Source organism: Oncorhynchus clarkii, chromosome 12 (genome assembly GCF_045791955.1).
Source record: "Oncorhynchus clarkii lewisi isolate Uvic-CL-2024 chromosome 12, UVic_Ocla_1.0, whole genome shotgun sequence".
Classification (NCBI taxonomy): domain Eukaryota; kingdom Metazoa; phylum Chordata; class Actinopteri; order Salmoniformes; family Salmonidae; genus Oncorhynchus; species Oncorhynchus clarkii.
The window spans coordinates 74614739-74630744 of NC_092158.1; the positions used below are offsets into that span (position 1 = coordinate 74614739).

The 16006-nt window shown below is 44.1% G+C and overlaps 1 protein-coding gene across 3 annotated transcripts; it reads right to left on the minus strand.

Moving 5' to 3' along the window:
* Positions 1 to 943: 943 nt before the first annotated feature.
* On the minus strand, positions 944 to 15725 carry LOC139422228 (ribonucleoprotein PTB-binding 1-like). 3 transcript variants are annotated; one of them, XR_011635713.1, is made up of 15 exons: positions 15380 to 15717; positions 13648 to 13714; positions 13017 to 13486; positions 8091 to 8282; positions 7861 to 7981; positions 7153 to 7253; positions 6555 to 6633; positions 6007 to 6194; positions 5789 to 5867; positions 5541 to 5680; positions 5033 to 5104; positions 4749 to 4880; positions 2959 to 3018; positions 1818 to 2858; positions 944 to 1765 (listed from the first exon to the last, which is right to left on the minus strand). XR_011635713.1 is itself a non-coding variant. In XM_071173398.1 (15 exons), exons 1-15 carry the CDS (start codon positions 15692 to 15694, stop codon positions 2724 to 2726), a joined length of 2223 nt encoding a protein of 740 aa, XP_071029499.1. In that variant the 5' UTR covers positions 15695 to 15725; the 3' UTR covers positions 2512 to 2723. The 3 variants fall into 3 exon arrangements, 2 of the variants coding, with proteins under 2 accessions (XP_071029498.1, XP_071029499.1); XM_071173398.1 differs by lacking the exon at positions 944 to 1765 and adding an exon at positions 6927 to 6998 and having other exon boundaries at positions 2512 to 2858; positions 15380 to 15725; XM_071173397.1 differs by having other exon boundaries at positions 944 to 2858.
* Positions 15726 to 16006: the final 281 nt, after the last annotated feature.

Consider the following 16006-nt stretch of genomic DNA (forward strand, 5'->3'; position numbering starts at 1 on the left):
AAATATTTTCACCCTACTGAACACAACCATGTAACCTAAACACCAGTCAACTTCCCCTCCTATTAACCACTGACTACTCAGTTTTGTCCAGTTCTCCCTCTAAGAGAGTTAACATTTTCAGTCATGTCAGTCTCTCCATTGGAATTTCTCTCCATTTCATCATATTGACATTTATCCTCCTCGCCACAAATGGCCATGGCTTTGGAGTCAAGCTGTGTCAGCCAGTATCAATTGCCAGCACCACGTTCACCGAGTCTAAAGTAGACTAACATCTTTTCCATGTCTAACTCTGGGACTGTATTGTGCATGTGCGAGAGGTGCCTTGGGCCATAAAGCATAACAGACCCAGAAACAAGACAAACAACTATCCTCTCTCCTAACAGCAGAAGCCATACTTGGTCAGTTTGTATCTGTATTCTGAAGCCATCTATTGGATCTTTGATTCACCTCGACAATGGTTTCAAAGGCAGCCAATGAAAATTTCAGTTGATGAATAGCAGAATTTGTGGTTTACGAAAGACTATTGAAACGCAGTCCTTGTGCAGACCTACAACCAAAAATGAGTGCTAGTTTGCATGCCAACTAATTGGTATTATGGGGTTGCTTTTGGCCAGTTATTATAACCCATTTGCATGAGTACAGGACTCCAAATGTATTCATTTGACAGTTAAGGTTTATGGAGGTATTGTTATAAATAACATGAACAACCCAAATGGGGACTGTAGAGAGCCATAAAAGTAACAATAATTTACTTATACGTTTGATCTGTGTTCCTCACTTATGAGAGGAGGCAGGGAGTCTCAGGTGTGGTGGCTGCATCCATGGCAACATTGTCAACCAAACTTTGCAAGTCAGTGTTGTCCTGAGTTAACAGCATCAAAATGTAACTGCTGTCTAACACAGCCAGCGTATTGACCATGGAAATGAATTGACCACAAAAAGATGAATTAAATAACATTTACTTGCTCCAAAACAGACATATGGCAGTACAGATGACAGAAGAGATGAGCTTCTTGTATTCATGTCATACAGCAGCACATCTGGGTCTATACAGAACATGGGGAAATCTGCCATGTGGCTGCACTTGATAATGGTCACTAAAATATACACTTTGTATTGAGCAGCAGTTTCAATCTTAAAACAGACCAGAAGCCAAAGATATGATTGAGAAAACAAGAGTTCAGGACTCGAGGAAATGTTCAAGCTTTAAAGTATGTACACGGCAAAGAGGGGGGTAGTCTAAAAGCCCAGAGGGGGAAGATGAGATGACAGGGAAAAACTGTTAAGGCGCAAGTGTAATTGCAGTTCCCATCAGAAGTCAAGAGGTAATGGTGATCACAATCAAAATGTCAACCAGATTATTCTTCACAGACTAAGAACTCAATCACTGACCAATCATAAGCTTAATATCCATGCAAACCTCCCGAGGCAGACAGAGTAAACACCTGTTAAGAGTCCCTGGACACTCCCATCACAGTAACACTTCAGATAGGAAGTCAACTTCTCCTGGACTGGTACACTGGATGAAAATTCTACAACTGTCAAGCTTGATTAAATATCAGTTTAGCCCCTGAGGATAAACAGCCCCCCCTGCTGGTCTAAAGGAGAGGGACAGCCACATGGGAGCCAACCTAGCCATGGCTCATTAATAAATGACAGTAGTTAATTCATGTTTAGGCTCTGAGTGGATAGAGGCCACAGGTGTCCCTGCTTACTGTTATAATCTGTAGATATTAAAGTCGGGATAAGGCACAGCAACCATCCCCTCCGAACAAACGAGCGCAAGTCAGGTGCCATGGTGGTTGAGATGCAAATACTAACTCAGACAAAGAGCTCACGTCAACACAGAATACACCGATTTAGCAGAGCACAGGTTGAAAAAAAAAATGAAAAAAGTGAGAACAGAAATTCAACAAACCTGGAGAATTGTGACCCACCTGTGTCCTCCAAGTGCAACACTAAAACACTCAGTGCAGAGAACAGGCTCCCAAATGAGATGGAGGGGTGGAAGAGTGAAGGGTTGAAAACAGCATATGCCAGACTAGTTTTTGGTAAGGCGACGAAAGACAGTACTGCTACACAGATCTAAGTGAATCCAAGTAAAGGCCTGAATCCTGTCCAGACATAACCCCTGTAGGAGGAAGGAGCGGGAAAAACACCATCCAATCAAACAAACTAATTAACTATATACACAAAAATATTGGGAGGCAAAACGTTTTAAAATAGAAACCCGTTGACACCATCACAACAGGAAGAAAAAGCTAATGCAAAAAGATTTTAAAAAATAAAATAAAATAGTATTCAGCCAACCAATGAAGAGAATACGCAGAAGAAAAAAAGACCTGAAATCAGATTTTACAATTATTTTCTTATAGTACAAGGTAACTCCCAGTTTTTAAACAAAAGGATTTCCTGAATGAAAAAAATGACATTAAAAAAAAAAGATAAAACTTAATTTACAAGCACACTGAAATCATATTTACAAAAAAAAAAAGAAAACATCAAACTCCCATACACTGGCACGCATTATGTCCTGATTAGCGACAGGCTGCACCCCCAGCGCCCTCCAGGGGTCACTGGCAGGAACACAAGTGAGAGACCACTGGACCACCAAGCCCAAACCTATAAAAGCTGATTGGAGGAGCTCCGGGGTGAAATGGAGCCATGAGCCACATCCTGGCTGTTAATTGGCAACTCATACAAGAAGATTTGATTGGTTTCCATTAGAAGATACGCTTGCGTTTCAGATAGGAGTCAGCATAGTGGCCCCCAAGGCCCTGGGAGTGTTGTCCCACGTAGCCCCCTTCTGGGCTGGGCTCTGGAGACGGGATCAGACGCTTGTGACCACCAATGGGAGTCTACAGGGGGCAGAGACATTACCACTGTCAATGCCATGGTGAGAAATGGGGACAGAACAGGAAATGGCAAACAAACTTACAATGACAGAGGCACACTGACCTTCATCCCCAGACCAGATGGGTGTGTGTTAGAGTGGATCACCGGAGGCATGCCCACAGCCTGAACAGACAAACAGTGTTCAGGGATCAAAACAGAACCACAAAGCATTGGGTCTCATCTAAAATGCACAATATGATTTCCAGTGAAGACTGCCAGCTTGGGTCTTTGAGTGTAAAACTAAAAAAAAAAGGAACAAACAGGCACAGTAAAGCCTGATCAACTTCGACAGTCCACTCAAACAAAAATATGCAATATCAAATATCCGCATCTGACTACACAGGATTTCGCTACAAAATCCCTGCAGGGCAATTCTCCACCATTTTGTTTGTCATTGTCCTGCCAGCATGGCTACTGTGGTTATGCAACAATGCGCGGCTTCAAGCATATCAGATAATGTATTGTCCGCATTCGTCTGAGTGGACCGAGGACACGCAGACTAAGCCAATCATTTCAATTAACATTTGCAGCCCAACTGTTTCATAACGTTCAGAACGTAAATTGTCCCCAACATGGGTGCTACGCGAGCCAACAGACGTCAAGACTAGAGGTCGACCGATTAGGATTTTTCAACGCCGATAATTGGAGGACCAAAAAAGCCGATAACGATTAACCGGCCGATATTTTTTTGTAATAATGACAATTACAACAATACTGAATGAACACTTATTTTAACTTAATATAAAACATCAATAATCAATTTAGCCTCAAATAAATAATGAAACATGTTCAATTTGGTTTAAATAATGCAAAAACAATGTGTTGGAGAAGTAATGTGAGCCATGTAAAAAAGCTAACATTTAAGTTCCTTGCTCAGAACATGAGAACATATGAAAGTTGGTGGTTCCTTTTAACATGAGACTTCAATATTCCAAGGTAAGAGGTTTTAGGTTGTAGTTAATATAGTATTTATAGGACTATTTCTCTCTATACCATTTGTATTTCATATACCTTTGACTATTGGATGTTCTTATAGGCACTATAGTATTGCCGGTGTAACAGTATAGCTTCCGTCCCCCTCCTCGCCCCTACCAGGGCTCGAACCAGGAACACGTCGACAACAGCCACACTCAAAGCATTGTTACCCATCGCTCCACAAAAGCCGCAGCCCTTGCAGCGCAAGGGGAATAACTACTCCAAATCTAAAAGCGAGTGACGTTTGAAACAGTATTAGCGCACACCCAGGCAGCCCAAACGGTTGCATATACACTGACTCTGCGTGCAATGAACGCAAGAGAAATGACACAATTTCACCTGGTTAATATTGCCTGCTAAACTGGATTAGTAGTTATAACTAGTGATTATGATTGATTGTTTTTTTATAAGATTAGTTTAATGCTAGCTAGCAATTTACCTTGGCTTCTACTGCATTCACGTAAGAGGCAGGCTACTCGTGGAGTGCAATAGTTAGAGCGTTGGACTAGTTAACTGTGCGGTTACAAGATTGGAACCCCTGAGCTGACAAGGTGAAAATCTGTCGTTCTGCCCCTGAACAAGGCAGTTAACCCACAGTTCCAAGGAAGTCATTAAAAATAAGAACGTGTTCTTAACTGACTTGTCTAGTTAAATAAAAAAAGGTATAAAAATAAAATAATCGGCGCCTAAAAAAAAAAATCGGCCATTCCGATTAATCGGTCGCCCTCTAGTCAAGACATCTCCGCTAAGTCTAAATAACAGAGGTCAAACTTTATATTTTGATCAGACACTCAATCATTACATATGGTTGATTACATTGGGAAGAGGCAGAGAGAAAGTCTAAGCAGCATTGGGGGTGGGCATCAGTGTGGGCCTACCTTGTTGAGATGGCTGGAGGGGAGGCTGCCGGGGCCGGGTGCCACCGAGCTGTAGTAGGAAGACGAGGGCGGGCTGGGGGGGTAACTATAGTGGGAGGAGGCCTGCTCACTGTAGCCGGGGTGGCCAAACCGCTACAGAGACATTCATCATGTTATTCTATGCTGCATGTACAGTTCTACATGCATAGAAAAATGTCAAAAAAGACTACAAAGGGGAGTAGAGATTGAAAAGGCAAGAGATGCCTCAGTTTGAAGGCTGGATGTGAATAGTGGAGATGGTTTACCTGCTGTCCGAACCCTGCCAGAGCTCCAGTGTCCAGAGCCTCCTGCTGTTCATACAGATGGCCCAGAGGATCCTGGGGAGAAAGGAGCCAGATGCCATTAAACCTACTGCTCATATAACCAAGTTAAGACTCTACCGTACACTTAAACCACAGCTTCAAGCTTTTTGGTGGCGCATCTGGCTAGTACATTGTCAAGAGGGCAGTCCCGTGTTTGTGAGGCAGAAGACCCTAGGTTCAAACCATTGTGAGGACAGGGTTGCTAGACAGGGAGAAAGTGGTGCTGATAAGCAGGCCCACTGTGTTCCATCACACTAGAAAAGCCCATGCACTGACCACTGGGCAGCCAGAGTTAGAAAACCCACCGGTGGCCACAATGACCTTAACCAAGACAGCAGTGTCCTCGGATATCAAATAAACATCAATGACCAGGCATTCTATCACAACATCAGATCAGCCATGCCAGGCAATAGGCCTGGACAGTAAAGGTTAGAGGATAAGGGGGACCTACCTGGTGTATTGGGGGGTAGTCTGGGGTGTAGGACTCCTGGTAGCGCAGCCTGTAGTTACAGTGGATGTTCTGTGTGCGCTGGTTGGATGAGTTGCCTAGCGCTGGTCTCTTCCTGTAAGGGTGGGGCCTGCAGTTGGTGCCTGAGTGAAGGACGGCAGGAATGGAAAATGTCAAAAACCCTACGAGTCAGTACTGGGAAGGAATCAGTCAAACTTCACAGTATGCAGACAGTAGGAGGGGCAGCTCACCTGATGGGAACAGGCTGTGGACATTGAAGGGGTTCTGGGGAAGATTCACATTGTTGGGAGGGTGTCCTAGTATGGACAACTATTGGAGAAGACATAAAAATAAAAAAATCATTAAATTAAATTAGGGGACTTGATGTTATGTAATGACGCACAATGACTTGAGCATCCCTCCTAGTAGGGACAATATTAGAAAAGTATACAGACTATTTTAATCATACCCCAGGTGCTGTAGGCCCCTCTGCCCCCATCACTCCACCCAGGTGGGAGATGGACATGCCCTGGAGAGTGGGGGAGGGGTTCTGGGAGAAGCTGGTGGGAGACTCTCTGCCCAGGGGTCGACCCATAGAGTGGGGGTTTATGGGTCCCATAGGGTCTGAATGGAGGCCCAGGGATGGAACCACAGCGCCTGGGGACAGGAGACAAACACCTTATTAATATAACAAACACCCCATCACTACACAGAGCCCTGAGATCACATAAAGTCAATACACTGAAAATCAATACAACACTAATACAGTAAATAACCTAGATGTAATAAGTACTGCCCAAATCCACTGCATGTGTAAAGAAGCTGTAATGTAAATCACTAACAGACCAGCAGGGCTAGCATAGCATGCATATGCTCAGCATCAATGTAGAGCATTGCTGTATGTGATAAATAAGTCAAACTAGAGAAACGGCCACTAGTGAGTAGTATTGGCAATACAAAATAGACTTTAGTTATGCCAATAAAGTATTTTAAAATTAGATGAATGGAAGGCCAAACCTTGAGGCAGGTCTCCCAGCAGATGGACTCCCTGCTGGAGAGGCATAGCAGCCAGAAGGGTGTCCCCCACCAGTCCTGCCTGTAGGAGACAAGTTAGACACACACACCTCAGTGACCACAAGATGATAAAAACAGTCTACATACCAGATATTTACTGAACCAAAAATGTCATCACATTTAAGAATTATGTCAGTCAACAGAATTCACAGTAAAACACTTCAAAACCAAACCATTAATATTACTAGAAAAACACCTCAAAAAGAACTTTCCAGAGGAAGAGCATTTACCAGCTTTGGTTTAGGGAGCAGTCCCTTCACGACAAACCTATATCAACCACACGCACATCTACACACACGCTCAGTGATCACTCACACAAGGAAGTAGTCGATTCTCTTTATTGTGCAGCACCTGAGCCCAGAGAAGATGATTTCCCAAAAAGGCTTGCTGATAGTAGAGGAGAGAATAAAAGTAGGAGAAGTGTGGATGAGAGAGACTAATGAACCAACATAAGAGGGGAGAGGAGCTGGAGGTGAGAGAGGGGGAGAGGAGCTGGAGGTGAGAGAGGTGGTGAGTATGCAGGGTATGGTATGCAGGGTACCTGTTGAACTTGGGCCTGGTTCTGGAGGAGGAGCTGGAGCAGAGCAGCAGAGAGGGCGGGGTTAGCCAGCAGCGGCATGGTGGGAGCAGCACCAAGGAGACCTGCAGAGAGACCATTTGACCTTAGGACCTGACAACCTATTATTTCACCATGCATTAAAGGTGCAATATGCATCCTTGTTGCTAAAATTCTAATATTTGCCTAATTTCAGTTTGTCACAAAACAAGCAAGTGTAGAGAATCATTGTGTGACCTAAACCGCTGTGAAATATATTTTCAGCTGGTGTACAAAACCGTAAGCGACAGACACAAAAAAAACTATTGAGAAGCATAGAAATTGCGCACATAGAAAAAACCTTTCATTTCCCAGCCTTGCTTACAATGAGAATGACAGATCTTTAACTCACATTCTATGTGAATTTGGTCGGGTCGCCGAAAAAGTTAACCGTTGCAGCTTAAAAGCACGTGTCAATCTCATTCCACATAATTTCCACAGGGTTTGGCTCCTCCTTTGTACTTGTATGATGAATTAAGGTCACTAATTAGTAAGGAACTCCCCTCACCTGGTTGTCTAGGTCTTAATTGAAAGGAAAAACACTATGCCCACTATGAAATTATTTTGACACCCCTGCTTTAAAGCATTAACACCAGGGTAAGAGACTCATACCATACATTGTCATCCTTTAGGAAATGGCATGATCTTACTCACCTTGTTTCCTGCCCTGGGTGAGGGGGTTGAGCAGCATCTTGAGGGTGGCAGGGTTACTGAGGCCTGTGAGGATCTGCATGGCTGTGGGCTCAGGGAGGAGCCCTTTTCCTCGGTTCAGGGCCTGTGGAGAGGGAAGAGGACAGCCATTCAGAACATTTGTTTTACCACAGTAACATAAGGGAGTAATAGTTCAAACATATGGTCTGGTGTGGCAACCAAGAAGTCTTTACCATGGTCTGGGCAGCGATGAGGGCAGCCAGCATGCTCCGTCCCGGGGGTCCAGGGGCACAGAAGGAGACCCGGATATGGGTCCCAGCTAGCGCCCTGCCGTCAGCCTCTCTCTGCACCTGCTCAGCCATCTCTGCCGAGGAGAACTCCAACACGGCAAACCGCCGGAAACTGTCATCCTGGCCCTGAGCCAACTGAATAAAGGAAAATTAAGTTAAATATGCATTCCTTATGCAATCAGTCCAAAACTAATGACTAAGCCTTGGTTCTGCCAAATTCACTACATTCACTTCATTCTGTTTGCCATTGAAATAGGTTTACGCAGAGAATTCAGTAATATTAAACTTCTTGACATGGTTAAAAACACCATCCACACAATGATAACTTTCCATACAGCAATTAGTAGAAAGGAGTATTTGATACGATGGTAGAGACAGTAGGTGGGATTAAACTGAATCATGCCCAGTGGCATTCTGTAATATAAAGTAGAGAAAATACTTCAGATTTCATGTCCACATTTCTCTAGTTTGCCACAGCTACGACTGGAGTCTCAACTTTTAAAAGCAATTACCAATCAATGATCTAAAAAAGAAAAGTAGTAATAAACAATGTATCAAGACCAAGTGAGCTATGGGAAAAAAATCATGAGCTTCATATTCCTGAGTTTTAACCTGTCCAATAGTTAAATTGCCTCACTCGCACTATTACACAACAGTGTTCTGCCAGACCTCAAACTACTGTGCCCTATAGGTATATGAATGAGTGTATGTGGTGCCAAAAGGACAGTGCTGTCTCGTTCCAGAAAGGCCTGTAGGGCCAGAGGCCTGCTGACTGACACCACCTGGGAGTCAGGTGGTCATCACCATAGAAACCAGCAATGCTCATTGCTAAAGAAAGTGGCCACAGGAAAAGCAGGTCAAAGGTCAGGTCAGGGCTCGAAAGCCAGATTCATACAAAATACTCAATCCATATCCACCTCCTTTATATGGAACTTCCCAAGACCCGGTCATCACAACAGATGCCCCATGTTACATGATAACACAGCTCTGCTACAAGGTTCAGATGGTTACCTCAAACAGATTGTCAAACACACTTGCTCAGGGTAAAACAAAAGCAGTTGCCAGTGTTTCCCCTACATGAATTTAGCAGCATTCCACCACCATTCTTAAATCGTGGCGATCCACTGAAAAAAATGGAATATATAATAAATAAAAATAATTCAGGATGGTAAAACATTCAGTGTAAACTTAAACCAGACAAAGTATGTAGACAAGACAATGGAGCTAAAAACTACACTGCTCAAAAAAATTAAGGGAACACTAAAATAACACATCCTAGATCTGAATGAATGAAATATTCTTATTAAATACTTTTTTCTTTACATAGTTGAATGTGCTGACAACAAAATCAAAAATTATCAATGGAAATCAAATTTATCAACCCATGGAGGTCTGGATTTGGAGTCACACTCAAAATTAAAGTGGAAAACCACACTACAGGCTGATCCAACTTTGATGTAATGTCCTAAAAAAAAAGTCAAAATGAGGTTCAGTATTGTGTGGCCTCCACGTGCCTGTATGACCTCCCTACAACGCCTGGGCATGCTCCTGATGAGGTGGTGGATGGTCTCCTGAGGGATCTCCTCCCAGACCTGGACTAAAGCATCCGCCAACTCCTGGACAGTCTGGATGGAGCGAGACATGATGTCCCAGATGTGCTCAATTGGATTCAGGTCTGGGGAACAGGCGGGCCAGTCCATAGCATCAATGCCTTCCTCTTGCAGGAACTGCTGACACACTCCAGCCACATGAGGTCTAGCATTGTCTTGCATTAGGAGGAACCCAGGGCCAACTGCACCAGCATATGGTCTCACAAGGGGTCTGAGGATCTCATCTCAGTCCCTAATGGCAGTCAGGCTACCACATGGAGGGCTGTGTGGCCCCCCAAAGAAATGACTCACCCACCGCCAAACCGGTCATGCTGGAGGATGTTGCAGGCAGCAGAACGTTCTTCATGGCGTCTCCAGACTCTGTCACGTGCACAGTGTGAACCTGCTTTCATCTGTGAAGAGCACAGGGCGCCAGTGGCGAATTCGCCAATCTTGGTGTTCTCTGGCAAATGCCAAACATCCTGCACGGTGTTGGGCTGTAAGCACAACCCCTACCCGTGGGCGTCGGGCCCTCATGGAGTCTGTTTCTGACCGTTTGAGCAGACACATGCACATTTGTGGCCTGCTGGAGGTCATTTTGCAGGGCTCTGGCAGTGCTCCTCCTTGCACAAAGGCAGAGGTAGCAGTTCTGCTGCTGGGTTGTTGCCCTCCTACGGCCTCCTCCACATCTCCTGATGTACTGGCCCTTCTCCTGGTAGCGCCTCCATGCTCTGAACACTACGCTGACAGACACAGCAAACCTTGCCACAGCTCGCATTGATGTGCCATCCTGGATGAGCTGCACTACCTGAGCCACTTGTGTGGGTTGTAGACTCTGTCTCACGCTACCACTAGAGTGAAAGCACCGCCAGCATTCAAAAGTGACCAAAACATCAGCCATGAAGCATAGGAACTGAGAAGTGGTCTGTGGTCCCCACCTGCAGAACCACTCCTTTATTGGGGGTGTCTTGCTAATTGCCTATAATTTCCACCTGTTGTCTATTCCATTTGCACAACAGCATGTGCAATTTGTCAATCAGTGTTGCTTCCTAAGTGGACAGTTTGATTTCACAGAAGTGTGATTGACTTGGAGTTCTTGTGTTGTTCAAGTGTTCCCTTTATTTGAGCAGTATATATATATATATATATATATATCTCACACTGGAGCAAAAAAGTATTTAGTCAGCCACCAATTGTGCAAGTTCTCCCACTTAAAAAGATGAGGCCTGTAATATTCAACTATGACAGAAAATGAGTTTTTTTTACAGAAAATCACATTGTAGGATTAAATGAATTTATTTGCAAATTATGGTGTAAAATAAGTATTTGGTCACCTACAAACAAGCAAGATTTGGCTCTCACAGACCTGTAACTTCTTCTTTAAGAGGCTCCTCTGTCCTCCACTCATTACCTGTATTAATGGCACCTGTTTGAACTTGTTATCAGTATAAAAGACACCTGTCCACAACCGCAAACAGTCACACTCCAAACTCCACTGTGGCCAAGGCCAAAGAGCTGTCAAAGGACACCAGAAACAAAATTGTAGACCTGCACCAGGCTGGGAAGACTGAATCTGCAATAGGTAAGCAGCTTGGTTTGAAGAAATTAACTGTGAGAGCAATTATTAGGAAATAGAAGACATACAAGACCACTGATAATCTCCCTCGATCTGGGGCTCCACGCAAGATCTCACCCCGTGGGATCAAAATGATCACAAGAACGGTGCGCAAAAATCCCAGAACCACACAGGGGGACCTAGTGAATGACCTGCAGAGAGCTGGGACCAAAGTAACAAAGCCTACCATCAGTAACACACTACGCCGCCAGGTACTCAAATCCTGCAGTGCCAGACGTGTCCCCCTGCTTAAGCCAGTACATGTCCAGGCCCATCTGAAGTTTGCTAGAGAGCATTTGGAGGATCCAGAAGACAATTGGGGGAATGTCATATGGTCAGATGAAACCAAAATATAACTTTTTGGTAAAAACGCAACTCGTTGTGTTTGGAGGACAAAGAATGCTGAGTTGCATCCAAAAAACACCATACCTACTGTGAAGCATGGGGGTGGAAACATCATGCTTTGGGGATGTTTTTCTGCAAAGGGACCAGGACGACTGATCCGTGTAAAGGAAAGAATGAATGGGGCCATGTATCGTGAGATTTTGAGTGAATCCCTCCTTCCATCAGCAAGGGCATTGAAGATGAAACGTGGCTGGGTCTTTCAGCATGACAATGATCCCAAACACACCACCCGGGCAACAAAGGAGTGGCTTCGTAAGAAGCATTTCAAGGTCCTGGAGTAGCCTAGCCAGTCTCCAGATCTCAACCCCATAGAGAATCTTTGGAGGGGGTTGAAAGTCCGTGCTGCCCAGCAACAGCCCCAAAACATCACTGCTCTAGAGGAGATCTGCATGGAGGAATGGGCCAAAATACCAGCAGTGTGTGAAAACCTTGTGAAGACTTACAGAAAACGTTTGACCTCTGTCATTGCCAACAAAGGGTATATAACAAAGTATTGAGAAACTTTTGTTATTGACCAAATACTTATTTTCCACCATAATTTGCAAATAAATTCATTAAAAATCCTACAATGTGATTTTCTGGATTTTTTCCCCTCATTGTCTGTCATAGTTGAAGTGTACCCATGATAAATTACAGGCCTCATCTTTTTAAGTGAGAGAACTTGCACAATTGGTGGCTGACTAAATACTTTTGCCCCACTGTATATAAAACCAAGATCTTTAAGAACTAACAAGCAAAGTAAAAACAGTCCAGGACAATCTAAAATTCCAAAAAATGTCATGGCGTTGGCCATCCATTGATTTTGTTATACGTTTGCGTCATCCAGATAGCATAAGAAAATTGTATAAGCAATGGCAAAGTGTATAATAGCTCTAAAACTGCTCATTTTCTCTGCCCAATGGCAAAATGTGTAGAACTGCAGGACATTAGCTTAAAACCAAATGGTGTTTGAGGCCAAGAGGGCCTCTAATTCCGTGCCATTAGCCATGCCCACACTAACTCTGCCACCACTGCTTAAAAAAAACCTAGAGGGAAACAGTTGGAACAGCTTTCATGACAAAAGTTAAAAGTAGTGTCAAAAGTACAAGCAGGCATGTTCTGCTTGCTACTAGAGTATACTGGAGCCACAGATACAAATTGAACTGAGAAAACCTACTAGATACTATTCATGAGAGCCAGATACACATGTTAAATCCTCTGAAAATATCAGAGTAAGTTTGTGTGAGAGGGCGTTGGAGTTCCTGTCCGCATGTGACTGACCTGGCAGAAGATGGGTGCGTGCGTGTCGGCCAGGGCATTGCTGAGGTCCTGGGCGGTCAGCAGGCTGGGGGGCAGGCGGTCCACACAGAGACACCTTGAGTGCAGCAGGGGGTAGGTGAGGGAGCCCACCTCAGTCCAGTGGACGTACAGCATCCTTGAGCCCAGCTGCTTCCCCAGCAGCTCAGACTTAGCCCTAGCCGCAGAGTCCTTCTTCATGTACTCCACGAAGCCGTAGCCCTTGGAGTGGCCAGTGGAGGCGCTGTGGACCAGGAAGCAGCGCTCTAGGTTGCCGAAGGGTCTTACCAGCTCCTCAAACTGCTGCTGGGAGAAAGCGTGGGGCAAGTTGGCGATGCACAGCAGCGCGTCGGTGGGCTGCAGCTGCACAGAGATCTCCCTCTCCCGGAGCATGTGCTGGTGGAACTCTTTGATGGCACATTGTGCCTGCTCCCCATGGAGCAGTGTGATGAAAGCTGAGGGAAGAGAACATGAGCTAAGACCTTGAAGAAATATGTGGAAGGTTACATTGCTCAAAATAGGAAGAGAGTTGAGGAATCTGTCTAGCTCGGTCAGAGAGCCTGCTGCATCCAATTAGTCTTACTGGGATTTACATTTTAGTCTTTGTTTTACTAACCTGTTCCCTTGTATTTGTCCACAAAGCAGTACTTCAAGTCATAGTTGCGCAACAGCTCATGAACCTCCTGAAAGGGAGAAAGTGTGGTTAGCTACAGTCAGCATTTCCCCTAACATTTTTAAAAGCCCTCCTTGGCCAGAGGTTATTTTGCTTTTTTCCCCCTCCTCCCCCCTGCAATTGAACACATCTTGCCTGGGCTTATGCAGTGTTATGCCATCTGAGTGACTCAAACATAATGCCATTTTAGATTCTCCCTATCTAGTTTTTACTTTTGTGATTGTTGGTTCTATCACATTTTTGGGCATGGAAGCAACGATTTAGCAGTGATAGCCCACCGCTGCTAAACTAATAACTTAACCTAAATGAATACCATTACCTTAATACATTAAGGTGTCATTCTTCTCCAACTACCACAGAACACTTAAAATGTGATATTCCCAGATTAGTACAGGTCTACTTTTAACCATACAATGGTGTAGTATTGTAGGCATAAATTAAGCTTAAAATTAAGTGTTAAACACTACAATCACTTGAAAGCATGACAAACTAATGTGATGTGTTAACATCCCTAATCTAAAGCATCTGTTGTGTAGCTCCATCTACATGTCTACTATTATTCACTGACCAGCTTTCCATCATTTTTTTTAAGGGGGGGGGGGGGTCGAAACATGTTGCCATCAGTTTTTCGAAATGTCCAATTAGGGATAGTGTGATATTGGCAAGTGCTTTCCACAACAATATATGAGTATACACATTCTGTAGTGCCTAAATGCTCATCAGTATTGATTTAAAAAAAAATAGAATGATTGCTTGCTTAAAACAGGTGTCTTTAACAACATGTAACAAAAGCAAAGTCATCCCTAGCTATTGGGCAATGGCGGAAAACAGTTGCCCAGTCACTGTGATAGGAGAAATGGTTGTTCCACAACGCTTTGCCTGTTCCACAAACGAATCGCAATGCTGTCTAGCATTTTCTGAAAGCGGCTACGTTGCCTCTACACCTTCAACCCTTTGTCACTGCTACTCACGTTCCCATCTCGAACTCCCAATATGCACCAGGCAAACAATGAAACGCGCACAGGCCACAGTTCCCCACGAGTCAAGCATGTTCCAACTTTTTTTTTTTACAAAATGTTCCAGGGACATGAAGTTTGTTTCAATGAGGAAAATTAACTGAAAATACTTTAAAAACGACACTTTTGAACCAGTCACATACAATGCATGTCAATCCATAGCCTGACAATTACTGGTCAAAACAAAACAAACAGTTTTGCTAACGTTAGCAACTAGCATTGCCTTTCCGCACGAGGATTTTAATTCTGCACTTTCAACTTGTCCATCAACCACGCGTGATGCTGGAGTGGGCAATTGCAGCCAGGCCGTGAATAACCACCAAACATCACCTACCACGTCCCAGATAAACTTTGAGGTCTCAACGTTTATTCGCGACATAATTAGGAAAGACAATTAGTCAGCAAAGCATTGTTAGTTACTAGGAAACGATGCTAGCTAACGGTAAGAGAAGCTAGCTAGAATATAGAAATCACCAAAAGCCAGCGAACCCAGTTAAATTACTGGTAAAAAAGCTAGATGTCAACTTCATGGCAAGGGTATGGTCATTTATGTTTTATATTTATTAGATTCAACAGCTGCAGCCTGGGCTTGACATGATCTGATGCAATTAGAACAATCTAACGCTTGTGAAAACTAAAAGAAAGTTTAGGAAACTTACCTGATTGCTAACATCGGGTGGCAGGTTTTTAATTATGATTTTCCGGCGATTGTAAAACTCTCGACGAGTTCTGTCCAAGCGACTCTCAATCTCTTCAGGGCTAAGCGTCGTCAACTCTTCATCGACCCTTCGCTGACACTTGTTGTCCGATGATGCATCCCCATCACTGGGCTCGAGTTCGGGATCCCTGGACACCCAATTCTCGTGTTCGACAGCGGGGTCATAGTTTTCGTGAAATGGACGGCTAGCGAAATTGGGCCCTGCATTTGGATTTTCTTCTCTGGCAACTGCGCTAACGGACGCCGCGGCCTCCATCACTGTTGCTTGGGAAGTTTTCTGAAACTGACAACACCGTCAGATTTGAGCAGTTTAAACAATACACACATGGGCGCAACTCGGTTTCTAATTGGACGAGAGAATGCATTTTTTTATAACACGTCATGAGCGGGGCGGGTAGTTGTACTGTTGCTTGCCTGTCATATATCAAAACCAGTGATGCCCACTGCAAGTTCCACAAACCCACATGATCCAGTACATTGAATTGAATTACCGGTATGAAAATATGGAGAAAATCATTACATCATTTCTGATTCAATAGAAGAGGTATTTTCATTATATTCAGCTGTG

Bases quoted from the DNA above. Each gene is read 5' to 3' on its own strand.
- LOC139422228 (XM_071173398.1), bottom strand. From the start codon at position 15,694: ATGGAGGCCGCGGCGTCCGTTAGCGCAGTTGCCAGAGAAGAAAATCCA. The intron at 7,254-7,860 runs GTGAGTAAGATC...GTCTCTCTGCAG, and splicing joins CACCCAGGGCAGGAAACAAG to GTCTCCTTGGTGCTGCTCCC. The intron at 3,019-4,748 runs GTAGGCCCACAC...TTGTCTGTTCAG, and splicing joins CCTCCAGCCATCTCAACAAG to GCTGTGGGCATGCCTCCGGT.